Source organism: Salvelinus alpinus, chromosome 14 (assembly GCF_045679555.1).
Source record: "Salvelinus alpinus chromosome 14, SLU_Salpinus.1, whole genome shotgun sequence".
Taxonomy (NCBI): domain Eukaryota; kingdom Metazoa; phylum Chordata; class Actinopteri; order Salmoniformes; family Salmonidae; genus Salvelinus; species Salvelinus alpinus.
In genome coordinates, this window is record NC_092099.1 from 27,123,960 (window position 1) to 27,151,044 (window position 27,085).

Below are 27,085 nucleotides of genomic sequence, written 5' to 3' on the forward strand. Positions count from 1 at the left end.
GTTATACACCACCCTTCAACAGATTATACAACACTCTGCAACTGGTTATACACCACGCCTAAACTGGTTATACACCACTCTCAACTGTTTATACACACCTCTTCAACTAGTTATACACACCTCTTCAACTGGTTATACACACCTCTTCAACTATATACACACCTCTTCAACTGGTTATACACACCTCTTTAACCGGTTATACACCACACATTAACTGGTTATACACACCTCTTCAACTGGTTATACACCACTCGTCAACTGGTTATAAACACCTCTTCAAATGGTTATACACCACTCGTCAACTGGTTATGAACACCTCTGCAACTGTTTATACAAAACACTTCAACTGGTTAACTTCTTATGGCTGCAGGGGCAGGATTGAGTAGCTTGGATGAAAGGTGCACAGAGGTGCCCAGAGTAAACGGCCTGCTCCTCAGTCATAGTTGCTAATATATGCATATTATTATTAGTATTGGATAGAAAACACTCTGAAGTTTCTAAAACTGTTTGAATTATGTCTGTGAGTATAACAGAACTCATATGGCAGGCAAAAACCTGAGAAGAAATCCAACCAGGAAGTGAGAAATCTGAGTTTGGTCGATTTTCAACTCATCGCCTATTGAAAACACGGTAGGATATGGATCTGTTTGCACTTCCTACGGCTTCCACTAGATGTCAACAGTCTGTAGAACGTTGAATGAATCTTCTACTGTGATGTTGAGCCGAATGGGAGCTGTTTGAGTCAGTGGTCTGGCAGAGAGCCAGGTCCTGCTCACGCGCATTCCACATGATATCGACTTGCATTCCATTACTTCTATAGACACAAAGGAATTCTCCGGTTGGAACGTTATTTAATATTTATGATAACAACATCCTAAAGATTGATTCTATACTTAGTTTGACAAGTTTATTCGACCTGTAATATAACTTTTTGAAGTTTTCGTCCGACGTTTGCCTGGACCTGCACGAGCGTTTGGATATGTGTACAAAACGCGCTAACAAAAATCATTTTCTGTGATTTTGCGGTGACCTAACATAATCGTTTGTGGTGCTTTTGCTGAAAAGCCTATTTGAAATCGGACACTTTGGTGGGATTAACAACAAGATTACTTGTTGTTGGTATGAGATACAACTGGTAAAACACACCTCTTCAAATTGTTATACACCACTCTTCAACAGGTTATACAGAACTCTTCAACTGGTTATACACCACTCTTCAACTGGTTATACACACCTCTTCCACTGGTTATACACACCTCTTCAACTGGTTATACAACAAACTTTAACTGGTTATACACCACAATCAAACTGGTTATACAACACACCTCACTTGGTTATACACCACATTTAAACTGGTGATACACCACACCTTAACTGGTTATACACCAAACTTCAACTGGTTATACACACCTCTTCAACTGTTTATACACACCTCTTCAACTGGTTAAACACCACACTTCAACTGGATAGACACACCTCTTCTGATTCATATACACCACTCCTCAGCTGGTTAAATACCACTCTTCAACTGGTTATACAGCACTCTTCAACAGGTTATACAGAACTCTTCAACAGGTTATACAGAACTCTTCAACTGGTAATACACCACTCTTCCACTGGTTATACACACCTCTTCAACTGGTTATACACACCTCTTTAATTGGTTATACACACGTCTTCAACTGGTTATGCACCACTCTTCAGCAGGATATATACCACTTTTCAACTGGTAATACACCTCTTTTCAACTGTTAATACACAACTTTTCAACTGGTAATACACCACTCTTCAACTGTTTATACACACACCTTCAACTGATTATACACCACATTTCAACAACTGGTTAAACACCACATTTCAACTTTTTATACACCACTCTTCAACTTGTTATACACAACTTTTAAACTGGTTATACACACCTCTTCAAATTCTTATACAACACTCTTCAGCTGGTTAAACACCACTCTTCAAATGGTTAAACACCATTCTTCAACTGGTTATACACACCTCTTCAACTGGATATACACCACACTTCAACTGGTTATAAACACCTCTTCAACTTGTTATACACCACTCTTCAGCTTGTTATACAACACTCTTCAACTGGTTACACACACCTCTTCAACTGGTTATACACACCTCTTCAACTGGATATACACACCTCTTCAAATGGTTATACAACACAATTCAACTGGTTATACACACCTCTTCAACTGGTTATACACTAAACTTAAACCGGTTATAGACCATACTTCAGCTGGTTATACACTACTCTTCAAAAGGTTATACACACCTCTTCAACTGGATACACACCACAATTCAACTGGTTATACACACATCTTCAACTTGAAAAACACTACTTTCAGGCTGGTTATACAGCACTCTTCAACTGGTTATACACACCTCTTCAACTGGTTATACACACCTCTTCAACTGGTTATACACACCTCTTCAGCTGGTTATACACCAATCTTCAACAGGTTATACACCACACTTCAACTGGTTAAACACCACTCTTCAACGTGTTATACACACCTCTTCAACTGGATATACACACCTCTTCAACTGGATATACACCACACTTCAACTGATTATAAACACCTCTTCAACTTGTTATACACCACTCTTCAGCTGGTTATACAACACTTTTCATTTGGTTAAACAGCACTCTTCAACTGGTTATACACACCTCTTCAACTGGTTAAACACCACTCTTCAAATGGTTATACACACCTCTTCAACTAGTTATACACACCTCTTCAACTGGTTATACACCACTATTCAGCTGGATATACACATCTCTTCAATTGGTTATACACCACTCTTCAACTGGTCATACACCACAGGTCAAAAACTGGTTAAACACCACACTTCAACTTGTTATACACCAAAACTTTAACTGGTTATACACCACATTTCAAACTGGTTATACACCACATTTCACGTGGTTATACAACACATTTCAACTGGATATAAACCACTCTTCCACTGGTTATAAACCATACTTCACCTGGTTAAACACCACTTTTGACCTGGTTATACACCACACTCCAACTTGTTACACACCACTCTTCAGCTGGTTATACACCACTCTTCAAAAGTTTATACACCACATTTCACGTGGATATACAACACATTTCAACTGGTTATAAACACCTCTTCAACTGGTTATACACCACTCTTCATCTGGTTATAAACCATTCACCTGGTTAAACACCACTTTTGAACTGGTTATACACCACACTCCAACTTGTTACACACCACTCTTCAGCTGGTTATACACCACTCTTCAAAAGGTTATACAACACTCTTCAACTGGTTATACACCACTTTTCAACTGGTTATACACAACTCTTCAACTGGTTATACACACCTCTTCAACTGGTTATACACACCACTTCAACTGGTATACACTCTTCAGCTGGTTATAAACCAATCTTCAGCTGGATATACATCACTCTTCAACTGGTTATACACACCTCTGTAACTGGTTATACACCACTCTTCAACTGGTTATACACCACACTTCAACTGGTTATACACCACTCTTCAACTGGTTATATACACCTTTTCAACTGGTTATAAACACCTTTTCAACTGGTTATACACCACACTTTAACTAGTTATACACCACTCTTCAAAAGGTTATACACACCTCTTCAACTGGTTATACACCACTCTTCAACTGGTTATACAACACTATTCAACTGGTTATACACCACTCTTCAACCGTTTATACATACCTCTTCAACTGGTTATACACCACACTTCAACTAGTTTTACACCATTATTCAACTGGTTATACATCACCCTTCAACTAGTTATACACCACTCTTCAACTTGCTATACACCACTCTTCCACTTGCCTTATACACCTGTAACATGTTATACACACGGTAAGACTTCACTTGTGTGAGGTATGAGGGTATGGTTAATGTCTCTTAACCTTATTATAAACAGTGTTATAACACTAATACACATCTTATACATGGATGACGCACCATGCTTTGTGTGATGTGGTTGCCTTCTCTTAAATCCAGGTTTCTCTGGGTCCCCGCATCACTAACAGGTACTCTCCTGGAAAGAGAAAACACATGGTCAGAATAATTTGTACACACACACACACACCGTGGTGTGGCAGTGCTCTAGTTAATGACAAGCTTAAAGGCTTGAGTTTTCAATAGCAACAACAACAGAGAGAGAGGGTGAAGGAAGGGCAGAAAGGTGGGGAGAGGGTGTGATGTATCTGCTATAGCAACATCTATCACGACCCACACACACACACGCACACGCACACGCACACACACACACACTCACACACTCACGCACACACATAAATACACACCCGCCAGCTGAAGTAGTCCCCCTTCCACCCCACGCTCTCAATTCAGCCCCCCGCCTACCCAGGGAGTAAACAACGTGCATTGTGGGGCCCAGGCCATTCAGTCACGTTCTCCACACACTCGTTTTCACTTGTTCGCTCTAGCCTCCTTGACCCTCTCTCTCTCCCTCCCTCTTTCTCTCCCTCCATTCTGGCAGCAAGCTAAGCGAGGGACGATCATAGTTCACAGACCACTCCAGTGGGAGGCCATTCAACCTTTGCTACGGCGCACTGGATCGTACACACACACAAACACACACTAATTAATAAACAAACTCCATGAAGATGTATTTCAAAACCCAGAATAGGAAAGTGTTCTCTTCTCAGTTAGCCCACACAGTAGAAAATGGCCCAAACCAGGCTCTCTCACACACACTCAAACTCACTCACACACTCACACACAGCGTCAGACCTTAATACGCACTTCGTTGTGACCTTTGTATGGTGAAAGTGCTGGTTGCGTCTAGCAAGAAGTCCCTATATAGCCAAATCAGTCAGTGAGTCAGTGAGTGAGTGAGTGAGTGAGTGAGTGAGTGAGTGAGTGAGTGAGTGAGTGAGTGAGTGAGTGAGTGAGTGAGTGAGTGAGTGAGTGAGTGAGAGAGAGAGAGAGAGAGTGAGAGAGAGAGAGAGAGAGAGAGAGAGAGAGAGAGAGAGAGAGAGAGAGAGAGAGAAGGAGAGAGAGAGAGAGAGAGAGAGAGAGAGAGAGAGAGAGAGAGAGAGAGAGAGAGAGATACTCGGCTCCTCCATCATTGGAAAGAAACGCGTCTGTGGCTCGAGTTGCTTCGCCACCGGCATGCCGCTTTTATTACAGTGACCCCAAGCTCATTAATCACCCTCTCCCTCGCTTGCGCAGCTCCTCCCTTCCCCCTCTTCTTCCTTGCCTAGAGGCTTGAGCACAACCGATTCCTGCCTGCCTGGCTTGCCCGGACAACATCTGCATGAGATGAAACTGAAAACTCTTAAAGTGCCCGCATACTAGGTTCTGTTTGCTCCTAGCAGAAGAACTTGGCTAGACGAAGTGAACGTCTGTGCCTCGCATACCACCTTTAACTTCTTATGGCTGGTGGCGCTATTTTCACGTTCGGATGAAAAGCGTGCCCAGAGTAAACTGCCTGCTACTCAGGCCCAGAAGCTAAGATATGCATATTATTAGTAGATTTGGATAGAAAACACTCTGAGTTTCTAAAACTGTTTGAATGATGTCTGTGAGTATAACAGAACTCATATGGCAGGCAAAAGAAAAAATCCAACCAGGAAGTGGGAAATCTGAGTCTTGTAGGTTTTCAAGTCTTTGCCTATCCAAGATACAGTGTAAATTTGGTCCGATTGCACTTCCTAAGGCTTCCACTAGATGTCAACAGTCTTTAGAACCTTGTTTCAGGCTTCTACTGTGAAGGGGGAGAGAATAAGATCTGTTTGACTAAGGGGTCTGGCAGAATGCCATGAGCTAAGAGCGAGCTGCGTGAGAGCGAGCTGCGTGAGAGCGAGCTGCGTTCCCTTTCATTTCTAAAGAAAAGGAATTGTCCGGTTGAAACATTATTGAATATTTATGATAAAAACATCCTAAAGATTGATTCTATACATCGTTTGACATGTTTCTACGAACTGTAATGGAACTGTTTTGACTTTTCGTCTGGACCCTTTCGTCTGGACCTCACGCCTTGTGAATTTGGATTTGTGAACTAAACGCACGAACAAAAAGGAGGTATTTGGACATAAATTATGGACTTTATCGAACAAAACAACAATTTATTATGGAACTGGGATTCCTGGGAGTGCATTCCGATGAAGATCATCAAAGGTAAGTGAATATTTATAATGCTATTTCTGACTTCTGTTGACTCCACAACATGGCTTGTTTTGGTCTCTGAGCGCTGTACTCAGATTATTCCATGGTGTGCTATCGCTGTAAAGTTTTTTGAAATCTGACACAGCAGTTGCATTAAGGAGAAGTATATCTTTAATTCCTTGCATAACACTTGTATTTTCATTAACATTTACGATGAGTATTTCTGTAAAGTGATGTGGCTCTCTGCAAAATCACCGGATGTTTTGGAAGCAAAACATTACTGAACATAACGCGCCAATGTAAACTGAGATTTTGGATATAAATATGAACTTTATCGAACAAAACATACATGTATTGTGTAACATGAAGTCCTACGAGTGCCATCTGATGAAGATCATCAAAGGTTAGTGATTAATTTTATCTCTATTTCTGCTTTTTGTGACTCCTCTCTTTGGCTGGAAAAATGGCTGTGTTTTTATGTGACTAGGCACTGACCTAACATAATCAATCGCATGGTATGCTTTCGTCGTAAAGCCTTTTTGAAATCGGACACTGTGGTGGGATTAACAACAAGTTTATATTTAAAACGGTGTATAATACTTGTATGTTTGAGGAATTTAAATTATGAGATTTCTGTTGTTTGAATTTGGCGCCCTGCACTTTCACTGGCTGTTGTCAAATCGATCCTGTTAACAGAATTTCAGCCGTAAGAAGTTAACTATAGACATTCGCTTGAAAAACAAGAAAAAAGCTGACTGTTTGTCCCTCTTGAGACACCATAGCAACAACATAGCCAGTATAAACTTCCTCAGAATAGTCTGAATTAATCTAAGATAAATCAAGAAATCTATAATAGATTTTTACGTTTTTGCCAAGGAGGTCTTAGTCGCATCATTTTACAACTAACTAAGATTTTAGCGCAGTATTTCTCAAGTGAAAAAATGTGCATGAAAACTAGCAGTCTCTCGTTGAATGAAAACAAACACTTGATTGAAAAATCCCATCCATAGTTCCCACTCTTCCAGGACTACTTCTGTTGACCAATCACTGACGAAGGGGTGTAGACTTCGGCTACCGAAGGGGGACTCCCCTTCAAGCTAATTGTGACTGCAACATTCTAACAGTGTAATTAATACATTTCAAATATGCTATCGCTAAAACAGCTATGAAACAGAAAGCATATGATTTGGAACACGGTAACAGCTTCTTTTTATAACAACATAATTTAAAAAAAAATGTAATCACCAATTGTGAATGAAGAACAGGGTGCCCCACTCTATTGTATCATTATATGGTGGGATGGGACATGCCGTACTCCAGACTGCATCAGATACATGGGCCACACATACCAAGACAGAGGGGCGCTGTTTCCCTTGCATCCTTCTTCACCGGCGTCTCGGGAAATAAATTATCAGTATGTTTATATTTTATTTGGACGGGCAAGGAGGTACGGTAGGCCGGGCCAGGCCCCCTAAGGACGCCAATAATGCCGGCCCTGCCCCTGCCGAACACCAAAACGAACAAAAACGTCGCAAAATGTCGCCATAATATATGCGTGAATGGTTTCCAAGCATGTGACAGGCTTTATTCCCGGTCATCCCGGATGGCACGGACCCTTTATGCCCTGTGTGTGTGAGAATCAGGCCCGAGAAAGTCCACAAGCCCAAACAGCCGGGATCGTTGTTTTTCCCGTTCTGCCACATCGTCACTTGCACTATTTTTTCCACACACTCACCGAAAACTTTGTCAGGGGGACTGAATTCAGCAGTCGGAAGGGGAAAGAGAAAAAGAGTGCAGCCAGATTGTATGTCAACTGAGGAACATGGAGAGGTTGAGAGGAGAGAATAGAGGGTGGAGGAGAGCTGGATGGATGGAAAGGCAAACTGACCTCTCCTCCATGACCATCCCATACATTTGGGCCCTCTCGTGACTCATCCACGGGGGAACCGTTCCGTACATCTGTGTAGCGGAGAGCATGTCATCCCCTCATGGGACAGTCCATCTTAAAACACCTCCAACCGACCAGCGCTCTGCAAGACAGTTAATACCAAACGGTGCTATGACGCTCTCCGTCGGTCCATCCATGTAGGCCTAAACTCACAATGTTAAGCAATAAACCACATTAAAAGCCTACATAAAACAGCAGAGTGCATTGGGCCTACAAAGAAACTTGTAGGTGTGGGGTTACAGATTTAGATTGTTCAATTGGCTTAAGGGATCGGCAACACACGATTGCAAAACACAAAATCAAATTTAATTGTATTGGTCGCATGCGCCGAATACAACAGATGTAGACTTTAACACGAAATGCTTACGAGCCCATTCCCAACAACGCAGAGTTAAAAAGTAAGAAGAACATTTGCTAAAAAAATTCTGACACTAAAATAATAACAAGGCTATATACAAGGAGTACCAGTACCGACTCAATGTGCAGGGGTACGAGGTAGTGGAGGTAATTGAGGTAATACAGTATGTACAGTAGCAGTCAAAAGTTTGGACACACCTTCTCATTCAAGGGTTTTTCTTAATTTGTACTATTTTCTACATTTTAGAATAATAGTAAAGACATCAAACTATGAAATAACACATATGGAATCATGTAGTAACCAAAAAAGTGTTAAACAAATCAAAATACATTTTAGATTTGAGATTCTTCAAATAGCCACCCTCTGCCTTGATGACAGCTTTGCACATTCTTGGCATTCTCTCAACCAGCTTCATGAGGTAGTCACCTGGAATGCATTTCAGTTAACAAGTGTGCCTTGTTAAAAGTTAATTTGTGGAATGTCTTTCCTTAATGCATTTGAGCCAATCAGTTGTGTTGTGACAATGTGTGGGTGGTATACAAAAGATAGCCCTATTTAAAGACCAAGTCCATTTTAGGCCAAGAACATCTCAAATAAGCAAAGAGAAATGACAGTCCATCATTACTTTAAGACAAGAAGGTCAGTCAATCCGGAAAATTTGAATCCGGAAAATTTGAAGAACGTTGAAAGTTCTTTCAAGTGCAGTCGCAAAATCCATCAAGCTCTATGATGAAACTGGCTCTCATGTGGACCGCCACAGGAGAGGAAGACCCAGAGTTACCTCTTCTGCAGAGGATAAGTTCATTAGAGTTACCAGCCTCAGAAATTGCAGCCCAAATAAATGCTTCACAGAGTTCAAGTAACAGACACATCTCAACATCAACTGTTCAGAGGAGACAGCGTGAATCAGGCCTTCATGGTCAAATTGCTGCAAAGAAACCACTACTAAAGGACAGCAATAATACGAAGAGACTTGCTTGGGCCAAGAAACATGAGCAATGGACATTAGACCGGTGGAAATCTGTCCTTTGATCTGATGAGTCCAAATTTGAGTTTTTTTGTTCCAACAGCCGTGTCTTTGTGAGATGCAGAGTAGATGAAAGGATGATCTCTGCATGTGTGGTTCCCACCGTGAAGCATGGAAGAGGAGATGTGATGGTGTGGGGGTGCTTTGCTGGTGACACTATCTGTGATTTATTTCAAATTCACACTTAACCAGCATGGCTACCACAGCATTCTGCAGCGATACGCCATCCCATCTGGTTTGCTCTTAGTCCGACTATAATTTGTTATTCAACAGGACAATGACCCAACACACCTCCAGGCTGTGTAAGGGCTCTTTGACCAAGAAGGAGAGTGATGGAGTGCTGCAATAAAATAAAATATATATTTTGATTTGTTTAACACTTTTTTGGTTACTACATGAATCCATATGTATTGTTTTTTTTACCTTTATTTAACCACACAAGTCAGTTTAAGAACAAATTCTTATTTTCAATGACGGCCTAGGAAAAGTGGGTTAACTGCCTTGTTCAGGGGCAGAACGACAGATTTGTACCTTGTCGGCTCGGGGATTCGATCTTGCAACCTTTCGGTTACTAGTCCAACGCTCTAACCACTAGGCTACGCTGTTGATGTCGCCAATACTATTCTACAATGTAGATGTGTCCAAACGTTTGACTGGTACTGTAGATATTTAATATACAGGCTATATATTTAAAAAGTGTTTTAGATATTTCTTAGGATAGAGAAAGATAATGGCAGCTTTAGACATTTTTCATGTCAAGGGAGGGTTTCTCCACATTTCTGTAGGTCTATAAGGATAGGCTATATGCTACCTGTCCACCATGCCTAGGCCGTAAATGATTTACAGTGTCCAAGGCCGGAATGTTTGACAGCTACGCCTCTACAATGCACAGGTGAATAGTAAAAGAACCAGCTGCGCATCTTTGAAGAGCTGGTTGTGTATGTGTGTGTGTGTACAGTGTGTGTGTACAGTGTGTGTGTACAGTGTGTGTGTACAACAGGAGAAAAAGCCAGACCACGTCGACGCCCATCCCTGGTGCTAAGAATAGTTTCCACAACAAACATCTCTCAACGGCAATCCATCAGGCCGCAGCCAGGCGGCAGGCAGACCGGAGAGGGCCGGTCGGGCTGCGTTTATAAAACAGACCGCTGGAGCAGAGCACGATTCGCACTATTAAACCACCGGGTGTTTTTAGCGAGTGTCATCAGAGAGAGAGAGACAGAGGAGCAAGAAAAAAGAGCGAGAGAAAAGGGCGAGAGAGAAAAGAGAGAGAAGAGAGAAAAGGAAAAGAAAGAGAAGGGAAACAGTGGCACACAAACAACATTGTGAATTCCATCCAATATGTATTTGTGTATCTTCCTCTACGATTCGTGCCTATGACTATTTTCAAATTAGTAAAACACTGTACATAGCTGATAATATAACACTTGAAAATGTAACAAATATTTTTGTAACATTTTTGAGAGCAATGTGTTTGGTTGATGTTGTTACATTTGTTTCTTCTCACTTGTTTTTATTTCACTTGCTTTGGCAATGTAAACATGTTTCCCATTACAATGAAGCCCATTTGAATTGAATAAGCGAGAGAGAGAGAAAGAGAGAGAGAAAGGGCAAACAGTGAGAGAGATGTGTTCCAGTCCGATCTCGTTTCCTGTTACTATCACGACTTCAACTCCATCTGACCTGTCATATGCGGAGGAACAATAACGCCCTCACGGCCAGCGCTCAAACAACTCCCCAGGCTGCCCTCCTTTCAGTCGTTATACCTCAGGGGAGAAGAAAGGAAGCTGTGTGTGTGTGTGTGTGTGTGTGTGTGTGTGTGTGTGTGTGTGTGTGTGTGTGTGTGTGTGTGTGTGTGTGTGTGTGTGTGTGTGTGTGTGTGTGTGCAACACAGTCTCACATTCAATTCGCGCATATATGTACAAAATGTATTTCAGTAGATTTCGTGCGTTTTTGTGCATTTTTGGGGTGTTTTGGGGTGGTTCAATTCGTTTGAAAATACACGAATTTCTGTGCTACTTAATTCGTGCGAAAAGACACAAATTTAACCAGTAGGTGACACACAAGCCGTTGCAACAACCATGTAGACGCGATAATTTGTATTTCATTTTTGTTCTTCTTAATGGCTAATTCAACGTCATGAATATACAGAAATGTTGTCTTTGTTTAACCATGTTTTAAAATGTGTCGTTGTATGCCTATATGTACTGTTTTAGACTTGCTGAACAGAATTTGAGAAAAGACGCACATTTACCTGCGACTTAATTCGTGGGAAATATTGTTTTATTAATGCCAATGCTGTTTTCTGTGCTTGATTTCGCTTAATACTTTGGATACTGGTGCACTTGTAATCAGAACGCCTTTTTGTCATGTAGGCAACCATACACAATTTTCTTCATAACCCATTTCATATTTCGTGGAGCCTAAATTACACCATTTTCTTCATAATGCATGTATTACATGTTAATGTAAAATAATGAATTATGTTGGCTTACACTTATGGCCTTTCCAAGGCCTTTCCATACCTTAAGGGAACATTTTAGCACTCGCCATATGGTTAGTGAGAAACGCCACAATGCAAATGTAAGGTCCCTTACTAGACGTCCTGCAATGTTTCTAAAATTCGCGGACGGCGTCGGGCCGTGCGCGGGGGAGAGATCTTTCAGGAAGTCATCAAACTAAATCTCTCGGACGTTCGGTTTCCGTTTTATAAAAATAACACATTTTGGTCATTTTTCCGCAGTCTAGGAAATTCCCACCAGAGGGAAAATAAATAATATTGCAAATGCACAAGCACATTGCAAATGCATGTGGCCTTTTCTCCTAAACGGAAAATATTTCGAAGACGTAATGGACAGTTGGCCCCGAACAAGATGGCGTCGAGGCCTCAACGCTTTTTGAGTTATGGCCATTTTTCTGGGATTAAAGGTCAAAAACGTAAAGTAGGGTGCTAATTTGACCGCTTCACGTCAAAGTACATAAGCATACGGTGTCAGGAAAAAAATAACCAGCCATTTATCTATCGTAATTTAAGAGAAATCGTACATTGACAAATTGGTCATGTTCACAAAAAGGAGTAAAAAAAAAAAAGTTACAGATCCAGTTGCAGTGTGTTCAGACGAACATTTTTTAAGTGGGTCTCAAAGCTCTGCCACTGCATCGCAGTGCTAGCTGCGCCACCAGAGTCTCTGGGTTCACGCCCAGGCTCTGCCGCAGCCGGCCGCGACCGGGAGGTCCGTTGGCCTAGCGTCGTCCGGGTTAGGGAGGGTTTGGCCGGTAGGGATATCCTTGTCTCATCGCGCTCCAGCGACTCCTGTGGCGGGCCGGGGGCAGTGCGCGCTAGCCAAGGGGGCCATGTGCACGGTGTTTCCTCCGACACATTGGTGCGGCTGGCTTCCGGGTTGGAGGCGCGCTGTGTTAAGAAGCAGTGCGGCTTGGTTGGGTTGTGCTTCGGAGGACGCGTGGCTTTCGACCTTAGTCTCTCCTGAGCCCATACGGGAGTTGTAGCGATGAGACAAGATAGTAATTACTAGCGATTGGATACCACGAAGAAAAGGGGATAAAAGGATGGAGTGAAAAAGTACGGTGCTTAAAGACACACAAAGCCTGCAATGGCATTGCCATTATCTCCAGGCCGTGCCGAGTTCAACGAGATGCCCCGCTTGACCGTAGCTAGCTCGGTCTGAGTGCAGCGACAGGGACAAGAAGAAGGACCCAAATGACCCTTTGACCTCAATTTCATATTTATTTGCTTTTGGGAGACAGAGAGAGAACCGTTAAGGTTAGAAGCACAATTTGACCTCAGGAACGTTCCTAAGGTCCTCCCGATCTGTGCAAGCCTAACATTGACCGTGTGGCATTAACCCTTAATAGTTAAAAGAAGGTGTTTACATCAAACAGTTTACAATGACATGTCTCCCCATAGGAATACATTGCCTGCTCCCCTAAATTCAACCTGAAGCCTATGTGGGTTAATAATGCCTTATGAACCTGTCTTCGATGACAATCCATCAGGCCACTATGAGGTCTACCTGTGTCGATTCTAAGCTTCCTGGAGCAACCGGAAGTGGTTAAATCACCCTAAAAGTGTTTGCCATACCCAACCTGCAGTTTGAGAGAAATAGTGCATTCAACCCTATGTAAATCAGTGAGTTCTTAACGTATAGACTTAAAACTCAGGATTCTGTAAAAGCCCACTCCAATGAGGATATGTGTTTACTTTCAGCTTCCTGTGCCAACCGGAAGTGCCATAATTGGTGTCAAAAGGGCTGTTTCGAAGGGTTAAAAAAGTCAAATCTTTCCAAAACTTAATATATGTGAATAGGCAACCCTCATGAACTGTAAATCAGTCATTCATCCCATCAGATTTCAAGGAAAAATTTACACACCCACACAGAAAGGATGGAGTGACACACTGAGGGGCTTAGAGGCAGACAGTGCCTGCAATAGTTACTTTTGTTTGAACTTTTAAAGAACCGTCAGACCTAGAGCTCTGAAACTTTACAAACCTGTTCTAGAGCTCAGGTCGATTAAGCACGGTGAGTTATGTGGCTCTAGAAGGTTCTCGGACCGATAAAAAGCCTTGGTGCATTTGCATTGACTTCAATTCATTTTGAGCATTACAAAATGGTGACATTTAGAAAAGTCCCAGAGTTACAAGACTAGGTGCATTGAAACCGGCTCGGCCCATAGAGACGGACCCCGACATTTCTGTCCGATAGCTCATTCAAGGACCCCGTAGCAAGGCATGGAAAAAAGTGGAATTTCAGCACCAATTAAGGTTTTGCTCGGGCACCGAATGACCTATCGAGCCGAAACTTGGGATTCGAGGTCGCCTCACATAGGGCTAAACATAATGTGAAAACTGGACCCGCAGCTAGAACATAACTACGTATTATTTGTTTTATTATGGTTTAAATGGAAGGCGCTGTGAATTTTGGGCCTGCTCTGAAATATGTGATAGTTGGCTTCTAAACGAGTTGGAAAAAGTGAGTTTGGAGTCAGATGGTATCAGTTTGGTGTCTGAAAATATCTAATTGGCTGATGGACACTGACTTGCTAGTTGACTTTTGTGCATTTGCAATATGTTTCAACAGTGAAAAACCACCAAAATAGCATTCTGAAATCACCACTAAAAATGACATCACCATAGCCGTGCCGAGTTCAACGAGATGCCCCGCTTGACCGTAGCTTGCTCGGTCTGAGCGCAGCGACAGTGACAAGAAGATGACCCTTGACCTACATTTCAAGTCTTTTGCTTTTGGGAGACAGAGAGAGAACTGTTAAGGTTTAGAAGCACAATTTGACCTCAGGAACGTTCCTAAGGTCTCTGTGCAAGCCTAACATTGACCGTGTGGCATTAACCCTTAACAGTTAATAGAAGGTGTTTACATCAAACAGTTTACAATGACATCTCACCCCATAGGAGCACATTGCAGGCACCCCTAAATTCAACCTGAAGCCTATGTGGGTTATGAATGTCTTATGAACCTGTCTTCAATGACAATCCATAAAGCCACTATGAGGTCTACCTGTGTTGATTCTAAGCTTCCTGGAGCAACCGGAAGTGATAAAATCACCCTAAAAGTGTTTTGCCATACCCAACCAGCAGTTTGTGATATATAGTGCATTCAACCCTGTGTAAATCAGTCAGTTCTTAACGTATAGACTTAAAACTCAGGATTCTGTAAAAGCATACCCCGATCAGGATATGTATTTACTTATAGCTTCCTGTGCCAACCGGAAGTGCCTTAAAATGGGGTCATAGGTGCTGTTTCGAAGGTTTAAAAAAGTCAGATCTTTCCAAAACTTTAAATGTGTGAATCGGTCAACCCTCATGAACTGTAAATCAGTAATTTCGCTAAACAGATGTCAAAGAAAAGCTCTCTCACACACACACACACACACACACACACACACACACACACACACGCACACGCACACGCACACACACACACAAGGATGGAGTGAAAAAGTATGGTGCTTAAAGACACACAGAGCCTTAAATGCTTTTAGGGGGGATCCAGACTTCCATACCCGCTCTGGGAGCGCTATACTACCGCCCCAAATCAATGGGTGCTGGCCTGAGTGATTTATGGAGGTTTTCAAAAAATATTCTTTTTTTTTCTTCTGGAAAATATTTTATGTTTTTTCTTCTCGAGTCAATGGCCTGAGTGATTTATGGAGGTTTTCAAAAAATATTCTAAGTCCAAACTTTTCATGCACCTGGTATTTTTTTGGGGTTACCAGGCGTCATTTTTCAAAACGGTTGAAATTGCTTTTAGGGGGCATCCAGAGTGTCACATGACCGGATGAGGTAACTATTCTTGTTCTTCTTGTAACTTTCCGGTAGGCTAGAAGTTTTCCGGTGTTTTGCTGCTCGACACAGGTCGACGCAGGTATTGCACTTGATTTATCGTTATCGTAACCGTAGGTGCAGCCAAGTGGAAATACGAAAGCTTTCTAGCTATTTCGCACTGACGGTAATTTGAACACAAGAACGTTTCTAGTGAAAAGGTGCTTACACTCAGAGCCATGTATTTACACTCAGCCACCCTAGCCTTATTACGGGTTAACGTTTTGGTAATTTTGGTTGGCCAACAAAATGTAAGACTACAATGACTGCATACGTTTCCCCAAATGTTATACGAAAAAAAAATGTTTTGTTATTGATGGACAATGGCAAGGCTGCCATTGTATTTTCAGTTACATTCTGTTCAATAAAAATGGTTTACACGTTTATTTTTTAAGAAATACATGGAACTACAACCGAATAAAACACCATTAACCATCATGCATTGCGTACATTCATTCTATCCTGAAAAGTCTGTTCAGAAAAATCGAAAACAGTACATATAGGCATAAAACCACAATGTTTTAATAGGGATTAAATAAAGACAATATATATATAACCTCTTATGGTTAAATGGTTAAAAAAAGACAAAATATCTATATATTCATAACGTAAAATAAATAAATACAGGCGATCGCGTCTATGGTTGTTGCAACGGCTTGTGTGTCGCCTACTGGTTAAATTCGTGTCTTTTCGCACGAATTAAGTAGCACAGAAATTCGTGTATTTTCGCACGAATTAAGTAGCACAGAAATTCGTGTATTTTCAAACGAATTGAACCACCCCAAAAATGCACAAAAACGCACGAAATCTGCTGAAATACATTTTGTACATATATGCGCGAATTGAATGTGAGGCTGGGCTGGTGTGTGTGTGTGTGTGCGTGCGTGTGTGGCAGAGCAGTGGTATGGGTCATCAACTCATAAATATCTCGTCTTTATACGCACAACTGGCTAAACTGTTCTGGATATTCAACTAAATGTAAATGTTTAGGCTATGTGACATATATGCTGATATATGTTAAAAACAACAAACACGTTATATTGATGTGGGTGGCGTAGGCTATAAATCTGGAAACGTGTCCATTTTTCCGTGCCTGACATGCTGCTGTGCAAGTCCTTCTCTCTAGGCTCGAGCGAACTGGGACGAGGAGGACGGGGAGAGTGGGCCCGGGGCCATCTCTCTCTGGAGCGCAGTCTCGAGCTTCTGCTCTAAAAAAAAAATGCAGTGTGACGCAGGATAATCTCCGCAGCGACGGGGGTGAGGAGTGAGGATTAACACGGATTAATGCACACACCACTACGCAGGGCTCGGGTGTGTGTGTGTATGTGTGTGTGTGCGCGCGCTGCCAAAACGAAAAGAAAGCGCATACCACTTGGGTGGACCGAAAATAAAACAACGAAAACAAAGCTCAGTATGGTTTAAAAGTCACGTCTATAGAGATTAGCTTTACTGCAATCTATTCACTACTTCAAAATGAAAACTGCATCTTTGCACATAATGCCAGGAGGGCCCTATAATTTTTCTCGTGTAAGGTAATACAACGATTACAGGTTGGAAGTAAAATAATAGTTATTTATGTGTCTTTTGATATCTATCACATATTTATTTTACTCCTTTGTCACATTCATTACCAGGATCATTATACCCGACAAAGACGACAAATGTAGCAACGCTTTCTCCAGGGTCCTTGCTCTCCGGAATCCTTTGCAGTTGGTTAAGGTTAGGGTTACGGTTATGGAGAGGTTAGCGTAGTGACGTCCTAACTATCTCTGATAGAACTAGCCCTTTCTCCAGTCCCCCAGTTTTCTCGTACACTCTGGTGCGTAACAGCACATCTCGAGATACGCAGCTGCTAAAAGAGAGAGAGAGAGTGTCTGCGTGTTTGCGTTACAGCGTGTGTGTGTGTGTGTGTGTGTGTCAGAGAGAGAGACTGGTGTAGGGAAACTCCGAGACAGCTCCCTGTAGACACACAGAGAGAGAGAGACGTGGGCAGGCCTCCAACATTTCTACGCACGGAATACTAGCGAGGCACGATAGGCAGCCAGCAGCAGAGCGCAAAAGGGCGGATAGGGGGACTAAACAGCGCAGAGGAGGGCTTTCACTTCCCACTCCACATGATACAACAATCCGGTAGTCAGTATGCAGCAGTATATTCCGTAACACACAGGGACTGAATGTGAGAGAAGAGGACAGAGTGTCACAACATGACCATGGAAAGTCAGCAATGTAATCACTCGTAATCCCAACAATGTAGCACAATATATCCACAGTTGTCAACAAATTATCAGCACGGGGACGGCTACATATGCATCTATAATTTCCATATAGCGAACACGTCATGACCAATGAAATACATAGCCCTACAACGGGGACATTGTGTCCATGCACGCAGTCCCGTGGCAGAGGGCGTGGCGAGGTCGAGTAGAGAACGGACGAGAGAGAGCTCCACTAGAGAGAGAGAGAGAGAGAGAGAGAGAGAGAGAGAGAGAGAGAGAGAGAGAGAGAGAGAGAGAGAGAGAGAGAGAGAGAGAGAGAGAGAGAGAGAGAGAGAGAGAGAGAGAGAGAGAGAGAGAGAGAGAGAGAGAGAGAATGGCTGTTTAAAACAGCTGTCCATTATTTGCGCGCGGGCTGTACACAGGGCCTCTCGCCCTCCCGCCACACAGGCGAATGCAAGTCAGTGCGGGAGGACTGTCCCGGGAGCATGACCGCCAACAACGCCGACATTGTGTGACCCGTGCTGTCACTGGAGAACTGGTGACGGCCGCTGAACCATGCCATTCATCCCGGGCCAAATTAGTACTAAATGGACCTTTTATGTCCCCAGAGGGGCCAGGATTGTAGTAACAGGGATGCGCATGTTAGTCGCCTTAGTAGGCAGAGTAAACCCGTTTTGGGTATTTCTGGTAGGCCTATATCATCAAAATAAATCAATCGCAACATGTTTTTTGATTAATTGAGCACTGTTAATCTGACAATACTATTGGAAATTAATGTTGAAAGTTCCATTTATATTCCTAAAACTTAAGTTGAAAATGATGCTGTAGATGCTTCCTGTTGACAAGACATTTTGATAAATAGCCCAATGTCAAAACACTGTTTTAACGTGTCCAAATCAATAACCAATATGAAAAAACAGTTTGTGATATTGAAAACATAAAATGTACTATCTACACATACTGTACATAGTAATCATAGTTATCAAACGCAACAATAGTAATCATATTTTTATTTGTTTTTTAAACGAACCACCTTATAAACTGCACACGCACCAAAAACCCAATAAAGTGCCAATAAATCACTGATATCGATTAGGGGGGAAATTAAGTTGTATTCACTGTTGAAACTAACACAACAACAAAAAACATGGAAACTGGAGATTCCTTTACATCACTGGTTAGAGAACCTGCAGAACACAGCTACATTTTGGAACGTTGCATTTTGATTTGTGTGTCCCAAAACAGAAAGAGAAATGCATCACTTGTGTCAATAACTCCTATCCATATCACGTTGAAATCAATTGTGCAAGAGGGGGGAGATGTGGTTCCTGTTCAAACGAACACAGCTCATAAACCACACGGAATCTGGGAATAATATGTACATCACTGGTTAGAGGACAATTTGTAGAAGACAGTTAACTACATTTTGATATGTTGCATTTGAATTCAAGTGGGTCGCCAATGTGGTAAGTGTAACACAACACTTTTTCTGTTAATCACACGCTGTTAATCACACGCTGAAATCATTCAGGGGGCAAACCTTTGGGGTGTAGCACTGTTTAAACTAAAACTATTCCAATGACACACGGAAACCTGGAATAATTTACAGGCCTACATGGTTGGTTAGATGAGAACTTGTAGAAGGCTTATGTATATTTTGGAATGTCAGATGTTGATTTCCGGAGGCTGCCATCACGGAATAGGTAACGAACCACTTTTTATGTTAGTTAATTTAAACGAATCAAGATGTGTCATATGATATCAACAGTGACAATGGTTGGCTGCTATTTAAGTGTTGGCTGCTATTTAAGTGATAGCTTGACTGTACAATCCATGTATTGGGGGTGTGTGGCCAGCGACTTATATAGACTGACCCCCCAAATGTTCTGTGCCATTTAATTTACTCCTCATTCTAAGTGGTTCTAAGTCCTGCGCATCCCAGAGTGTGTGACAAAATCAACTTGTGTAATTCCACTAAGTTTTATTGGGTGAAAATGCAAGCTTGTGTAAGGTATTAACTCATACTGTCGACATTTGGGAAATTAGCCAATATACAATAATTGAATATGGCAAAATAATTAAACATGTCAGTTTAAGATGATAGTTTCTGAGTGGGCAACATATACTATTACATCAATGACATCTACACACAGTGGCCAGCTTATTAGGTACGCCCATCTAGTACTGGGTCTCCAGTACTAGATTGCCTCCAGAACAGCATGAGTAGTAGAATAGGACAGAATACGGTATTTACATATGAGATGAGTAATGCAAGATATGTAAACATTATTAAAGTGACTAATGTTCCAATTATTAAAGTGGCCAGTGATTTCAAGTCCATGTATAGGGCAGCAGCCTCTAATGTGCTAGTGATGGCTATTTAACAGTCTGATGGCCTTGAGATAGAAGCTGTTTTTCAGTCTCTCAATCCCAGCTTTGATGCACCTGTACTGGCCGCGCCTTCTGGATGAAAGCGGGGTGAACAGGCAGTGGCTTGGGTGGTTATTGTCCTTGATGATCTTTTCGGCCTTCCTGTGACATCGGGTGCTGTAGGTGTCCTGGAGGGCAGGTGGTTTGCCCTCCAGGACAGCAGCACTCTCTGGAGAGCCTTGCGGTAGCGGGCAGTGCAGCTGCTGTACCAGGCGGTGATACAGCCCGACAGGATGCTCTCAATTGTGCATCTGTAAAAGGTTGTGAAGGTTTTAAGTGCCGGGACCAAACATGTGCCAGGAAAACATTCCCCACACCATTACACCACCAGCCTGTACCATTGCCACCAGGCAGGATGGGGCCATGGACTCATGTTGCTTACGCCAAACCCTGATAAAGCCATCAACATGAAGCAACTAGAACCAGGATTCGTCGGACCAGGCAATGTTTTTCCACTACTCAATTGTCCAGCGTTGGTGATAACGTGCCCACTGGAGCCGGTTCATGTTGTTTTTAGCTGATAGGAGTGGATACCAGTGTGGTCCTCCTCTACAATAGCCCATCCGTGACAGGGTCCGACGAGTTGTGCATTCTGAGATGTCGTTCTGCACACCACTGTTGTACTGCGCTATTATTTGCCTGTTTGTGGCCCACCTGTTAGATTTCACGATTCTTGCCATTCTCATTAGACCTCTCATTAACGAGCTGTTTTCCCCCACAGGACTGACACTGGATGTTTTTTGTTTGTCGCACCATTCTCGGTAAACCCTAGACAGCGTCGCTGTGAAAATCCCAGGAGGGCGGCCATTTCTTAGATACTGGAACCGGCGCGCCAGGCATCGATGATCATACCACACTCAAAGTCACTTAGGTCACTCGTTTTGCCCATTCTAACATTCTATGGAAAACTAACTGAATTTCTCTATGCCAGTCTGCCTGCTTTATACAGTAAACCACGGCCACATGACTTACAGTCTGTAGGAGCGAAACGTTTGTGAAAGGGGTGGTATACCTAATAAACTTTCGATAGTGTATTCCTCACTCATTTAACCATTTAGAGAGTTAAATGCTCTTAAACACAATTTAACCGGGTGCTCTAGACGGAAGCCTCCGCAGTGTATGTGCAGCAGCCGGAACATTTAAAGTCCCTAGCCTTAGTCTTTTCTTTGAAACATCCTATTACACATTTTTGAGGTTTGAGAAAGTCCCCACTGGGCATATACGTCACATCAACGTCTATTCCACGTTGATTCAATGTAATTTCATTGAAATGGCGTGGAAACAATATTCAACCAGTGTGTGCCCAGTGGGACATGGCTCAATCAATATGGAGATATTTGGGAATATAATATCCCCTGAATCAAATGTATTTTTGCTTTAAATTCTTGGCTGCGAATGTGATGGAACTGGCTGTGAATCAGATAGGCCTACTGTGTGATTAAATTACGTTCAAATTATCAATGCTGCTGCTATGCTTCAAATTAAATGTTTAATGCAGGATTTCTATATAAAACGCACACAAGACGGTACTAAATCTAGTTGGTGGTACAGTAACCGGAAAAGGTTGGGAACCACTGGCATAGCCCACGTCTTGCATGTATATCCAAACAGTGCGTAATTAAGAACTTTATGGTTCGGTGGAAAATGAATGTTATCTTGAGCGGTGTAATACAAATAACGCAACATACACACGCCCCCTCGAACTGCCGCGCTCTGCGCAGTGTCTGTAGTATTTCGTCAGCAGTAGGCGATAACATCTAAAAACAACACGGGCCCGCTTGATCAAGATGGGGCCTACTTAGACGAAAAGGAGGACGACTGGCTGGCGAAGTCTCATCGTCAACATCCTCTCCCAAAATTATAATTCGGTGAGGTCATGAACATAGGCCAAATAAATAATCCACCTTGCACAAAAGCAACATTATTCGAATTAAAATATCACACTCTAGGTCGGACCAAGGAGGGACCGGGATGGTTGACACACTTAATTCTGTATTAATTTGTTCCCCATTCAATGAAAGAAGAACAGTATCTCACATCAGGCTATTTATCGTCATAGGCCCTCACGCTGTGGGTGCTATACAGGGATTAGTGACACGTCTCTCTGCGGGGAAGTGATCCGTGTGCTCGGGGCCTCCGCGGAACTAAAAGCTCTGTGAAACAGAGAGAAAAAAAAGCCTCTCCCGTTTCAGCGCGAGGTCCCAGGAGGCCTGGACGGAGGCACAGCTTCAATCAAACCATGACATCTCTTCCCGGGAGGCGTACAGCACACCGAAACTCGATCTCCCCCATCTCTTCGCCATGCCTTCACTTTTGTTCACAGGCACCTCGCATGAGCAGCCAAGAGCGCAGCGGTGGTGTTGGGACTGTTGTTGTATTCAGTGGAAGAACACAAACAACAACAAGTGACATTAGCCTAAAATGGGAGGGCTGAAGCTTTGTCTCAGCAACGCTGTAAGCAGAAAACATTGCCTATATTCGGGGCTACAATCAATCGCTAGACAACAATATAATGACAGGGGATATACCAACACAAGCTCCAAAGAAAACGACATGCCTTGCCATAACTGCAGCTGGGATATACTGTGAATCATAAAAACATAACGGTTAATTTCTAATAGGTCATACTGTCATAATTTCTCACTTCCCACACAGAAGGATTACTGTCCATTTCACCATATGTAACCAAAGTCAGGTGACAGACATGGTCGTCCACATGGCCACAGAGAATTATATTGGCATATTAGCGCATTGATTCCCCGTCGTAGATCCATTGATTTCAGCCGATTACAAAACGGCCCAACAGCGTTTAATGGGTTTAGAATGGAGGCGGTGAGATTGTTCCTGCGCGACGCAGATTATCATCTCCATGCCGCCCCACGGGGAGCCTAGAGACGCTGTCACAAATACCAGATCCATCAAACCGCAGGACAATAGCCTGGGACAATAGCCTGTCAGGCTCCGGGTAGACAGGCACAGATCGAGGATCAGGGTAGGCTTTACCCTCCCGATCCAATCATTTAAGGGGATAAACACAAAATTGACTTAAGATCAGTGTCTATGCAATTTATAAAGTCCCCGACCTGCCCATATAGACATGGTGGTATAGTGTATGGAGAGATCGTAACTCGAGCACAACGAGAGGAAGCAATGACCTTGCTACACGTGATGGCGAGCCATTCAATGAAATAACGTGCAACCTACGCTATAGCAGGCTAATCTACTGCATCGTCAGGGGGGAATTATGGGGCCTCTCATTTTCTTCTTCCTTTCATGTCTAGTTTCTTGTCCCCCCCCCCCCCCCCTTCCTCTTACTCTCTCTCGTGCGTAATTTTGACCTCTGGGCGCGAACGGACACCTGGAGAATGAATCAGCATGGCTGACCTCATCCCACGAGCATAGTAGGCAATGAGGCGCTAAACAGTCCAATGGGATGCTATAAAATAAACTGCAACCAGAATGAGCTGTTTTAGGCTTTATGAAGTATAGTAGCCCGAGGTGGAATCAACTCAGTGAGATTGAAATTCCAAGTATAGGTCTGCTGATTAAACGTTAGCCTATGCACCATACACAGCTTTAGAAAGAAGCGGGTCGTTTACTCCGCGCCATTCAGACACTCTTATCCAGTCTTTCAATAATTCCACAAAAAATGATACAACAATCACGTAATGCGTACAACTTTAATACATAAAAAAACGTTTTCAAACGGGTCACTCACGAACAATCACAATAAAGATGCTAAGTGAAGTGCGCATCATTACGCATAGCCATCTAGCATTGACCTACAGTGGCATTGTCCAACAAATCGATAAGATCTTGGCTAAATATGGATACCTCCCACTGTTACCCTATGCTGTGTGCGTGCGTGCGTGCGTGTGTGTGTGTACGCTCTGTGCTGTGCGCAAGGCCACTGAAGGCTTGGAGGAAGGCAAACAAAACCAAGATGCAACATGTCAAGATATAGCCTATATGGAATTTGGGATATTGGAAACAGAATACCTTCCACTGGGCACAGACGTCAGTTCAATGTCCAGTTCTGATTTACATTTGGTTGAGTCATCAACTAACGGCCATTTAACGTGAAATAAACCAAACAAGTCACCCATTGGATTTAGCTAAAACAAAATCCTACATTTTATGTTTTGGTTGAAATGACATGACAGTTTTTGATTTATCTTGTATAGGGGTAAAATAATCTCTCTATAGCCATCTCAAATGTTATATTTACATTGGGAAAGCACGCCCTTCTCTTCCTTCTAATATGAGTCCGTTTGCACAGACCAAAACCTTCTCTATCCAAATAAACCACATTATTTTCCCACTTTCAGGGTACTTACTATCATTGCTGAGTCATGTCATGGGACAATCGCAACGCAAGCTCTCACTTTGACTTTGGTCCTCTGCCTATCTGTCTATTTGAAGTGATCACTTATCTGCCACAATGACTAGGGAGCAAACACTATGTCATAAATCACGGTTTCCCCCTATACCAGCGCAAGGCGGTTGGGGAAAGAGTAGGCCATGCCCCGTGTAATCTCCTTCCCAGCCGTGCGTAGTAGGCCTATGACATAAGGTCAGGCAAGCGAAGTAGCCTATATGTATATTTAAGTACAAGGTTAAACAGGGTGTGGGTGTTTGTATATGTGCTGGTGTATTTGAAGCGGCGTTGGTATACCAGAGAGACGATTTGGTAGACGCCAATATTCTAGAACCGTAATTCTAGAACCCTAACTAATACCATTGAGCTGCAACCAGTGAGATAGGAGACATCGATCGCGCCCCAATTAGTGTTCTATCACTGTCCCGAGGTCACACACGCCTCGTGCGCGGCGAAAAACCATGCAGTCATTGCGAGAAACCCTGGCATAAGGCTGTGGCTGCGTGCGGAGCTAGAACATGGACATGAGTGACAATATACCTATATGGAAGAAAACTATCTCCCAAAAAGTGAAGGAATTTGCTGGTGCAAGGTGGTGATTTAAGACTGAAACTGCCAGGCAGGCAAAAAGCCCTGTAGCCTGTATCCCATATCGGGTTCAAATGACAGAGAGAGATGGAGTGTGTTGAACTGTGTTGAACCGTGTGTAAACGGAACAATCCCCTCCTCTTGGCAGGGCGAGGCTGGATTCCGTAACCTTGTTTAGGGCGCGCACACGCACACAGTGAGAACACTTAGATCGATCTGGTAAAGAAAATAAGGTTTATTTAGTAGCCTAGCCTACTTCAGTCTTATCAGTCACTTTCCATCCAACCGTTCTCGGAACCGTTCGTTGACGGGGAAGCGTCGTCCTGTATGACTTACCGACTCATCGCTCTCCGGGTTGACAGGACGGTCCCGGTCGCCAAGCACAGGGCCGAATGACTAACTAAACCCATGTTATTTATCAACCACATGCCACTGCCCCGCCGAAACACACAAAGACCACCCTATGCGCTATTCTTAGAAGTTGCCGTTCCTCTTTCTCCCCTTCTCGCTCTCTCACGCACGCACAGACACCGATATAAAAATCCATCCGAACCTGTATAGTGGAACTTTACACAATTCTCTTCCAGGCTTCGTAAGCTTACACTTCTGGGTTGACAGAGTCAGGTTGGAGAAAATCAATGTATGTCGTTGTGGTGGCTACCCACAATAGGCTATCCTCTCATAGGCGGGGGAGATCACGGTTTATAACCATTCAACAGTGGCAGAACGAATACAAGACCCACCAAAACCAAACGTCTTTATTACACAAATATTTGTCTTACCTGGTCAATATCCTCTATTTCCAACTTTCCTTTTCCCGTTTTTCCAAGTTGTTCACGGCTCTGAGCAAATATTCGTGCGTGGAGGTTACGATTCCGTTATAAAAGCATAGACATCCCGGGCCAGTGAAAATTCAAACCGTTGGATATAAATATGCAGAAGTGTGTCTAACGGGTTATTTACTTGTCAGTCAATTAAACCATATGTTATAGTGTTTCCTTTACACTCGCACAATACTTTTTCACAGTGAAATGTCAATATGTTTCCAGACGAGAGAAAAGCCGTCAAAATCGACTTAGTGTGACAAATCCCTAGAAATAAGGTTTCCAATCATCCTTTATAGAACGTCCCAGTGGCTGGTAACGTACAGTTTAGCAGTGCGCAAGGATACAGGTGGCGAGGTCCGCGGACTCCAGAAATGCATTCAGCTCGGTCGTATCTCGCAGCGCCATGTTGGGTTTTATCAGAGCATGCCGTTTCAAAGCTCTTACTTCCAATCTCGTCAATCCCAGTCTATTCCGAAAATATACTATTTATCTCCGTCGATATTGGGAAAAAGGTCGGGAATGTCTATCTTTCCGTAGTTTTTCTCTGAAAGTTCCTGGTAGCTCCTTTCGTGCCGAGTTGCTGAAGAAGCCGAACAGGGCGCGCGGAGCGGAGTGGATTGCTGTACCGCGAGCGGCTCTCTCAATCGCGCAGACTCTACCCAGAAGGCCAGTCGGGAGACCGCAATTACCATAAACCTCCTGCACATACACCGCGCGCTGGGGCGGGCGTGTAAAACAAAACACTAGCGAGAAGAGGGGGAGGGTGGCAGTGAACGGTAAAAGGGAAA

At 43.0% G+C, this 27,085-nt stretch overlaps 1 protein-coding gene across 4 annotated transcripts in view; it reads right to left on the reverse strand.

Moving 5' to 3' along the window:
• Positions 1 to 27,085, reverse strand: part of LOC139538679 (BCL-6 corepressor-like) — a 72,619-nt gene extending 45,534 nt beyond the window's left edge. For 2 of the 4 annotated variants that reach the window (XM_071341018.1, XM_071341017.1), the window contains exons 1-3: positions 26,253 to 27,083; positions 8,059 to 8,200; positions 4,002 to 4,077 (exon numbers count right to left, since the gene is read on the reverse strand). In XM_071341018.1, coding sequence (XP_071197119.1) covers positions 4,002 to 4,077; positions 8,059 to 8,147 — 165 coding nt within the window. In that variant the 5' untranslated portion in view covers positions 8,148 to 8,200; positions 26,253 to 27,083. Of the gene's footprint in view, positions 1 to 4,001; positions 4,078 to 8,058; positions 8,201 to 26,252 lie in introns of all 4 variants that reach the window. The other 2 variants (XM_071341020.1, XM_071341019.1) reach the window with 2 other exon arrangements.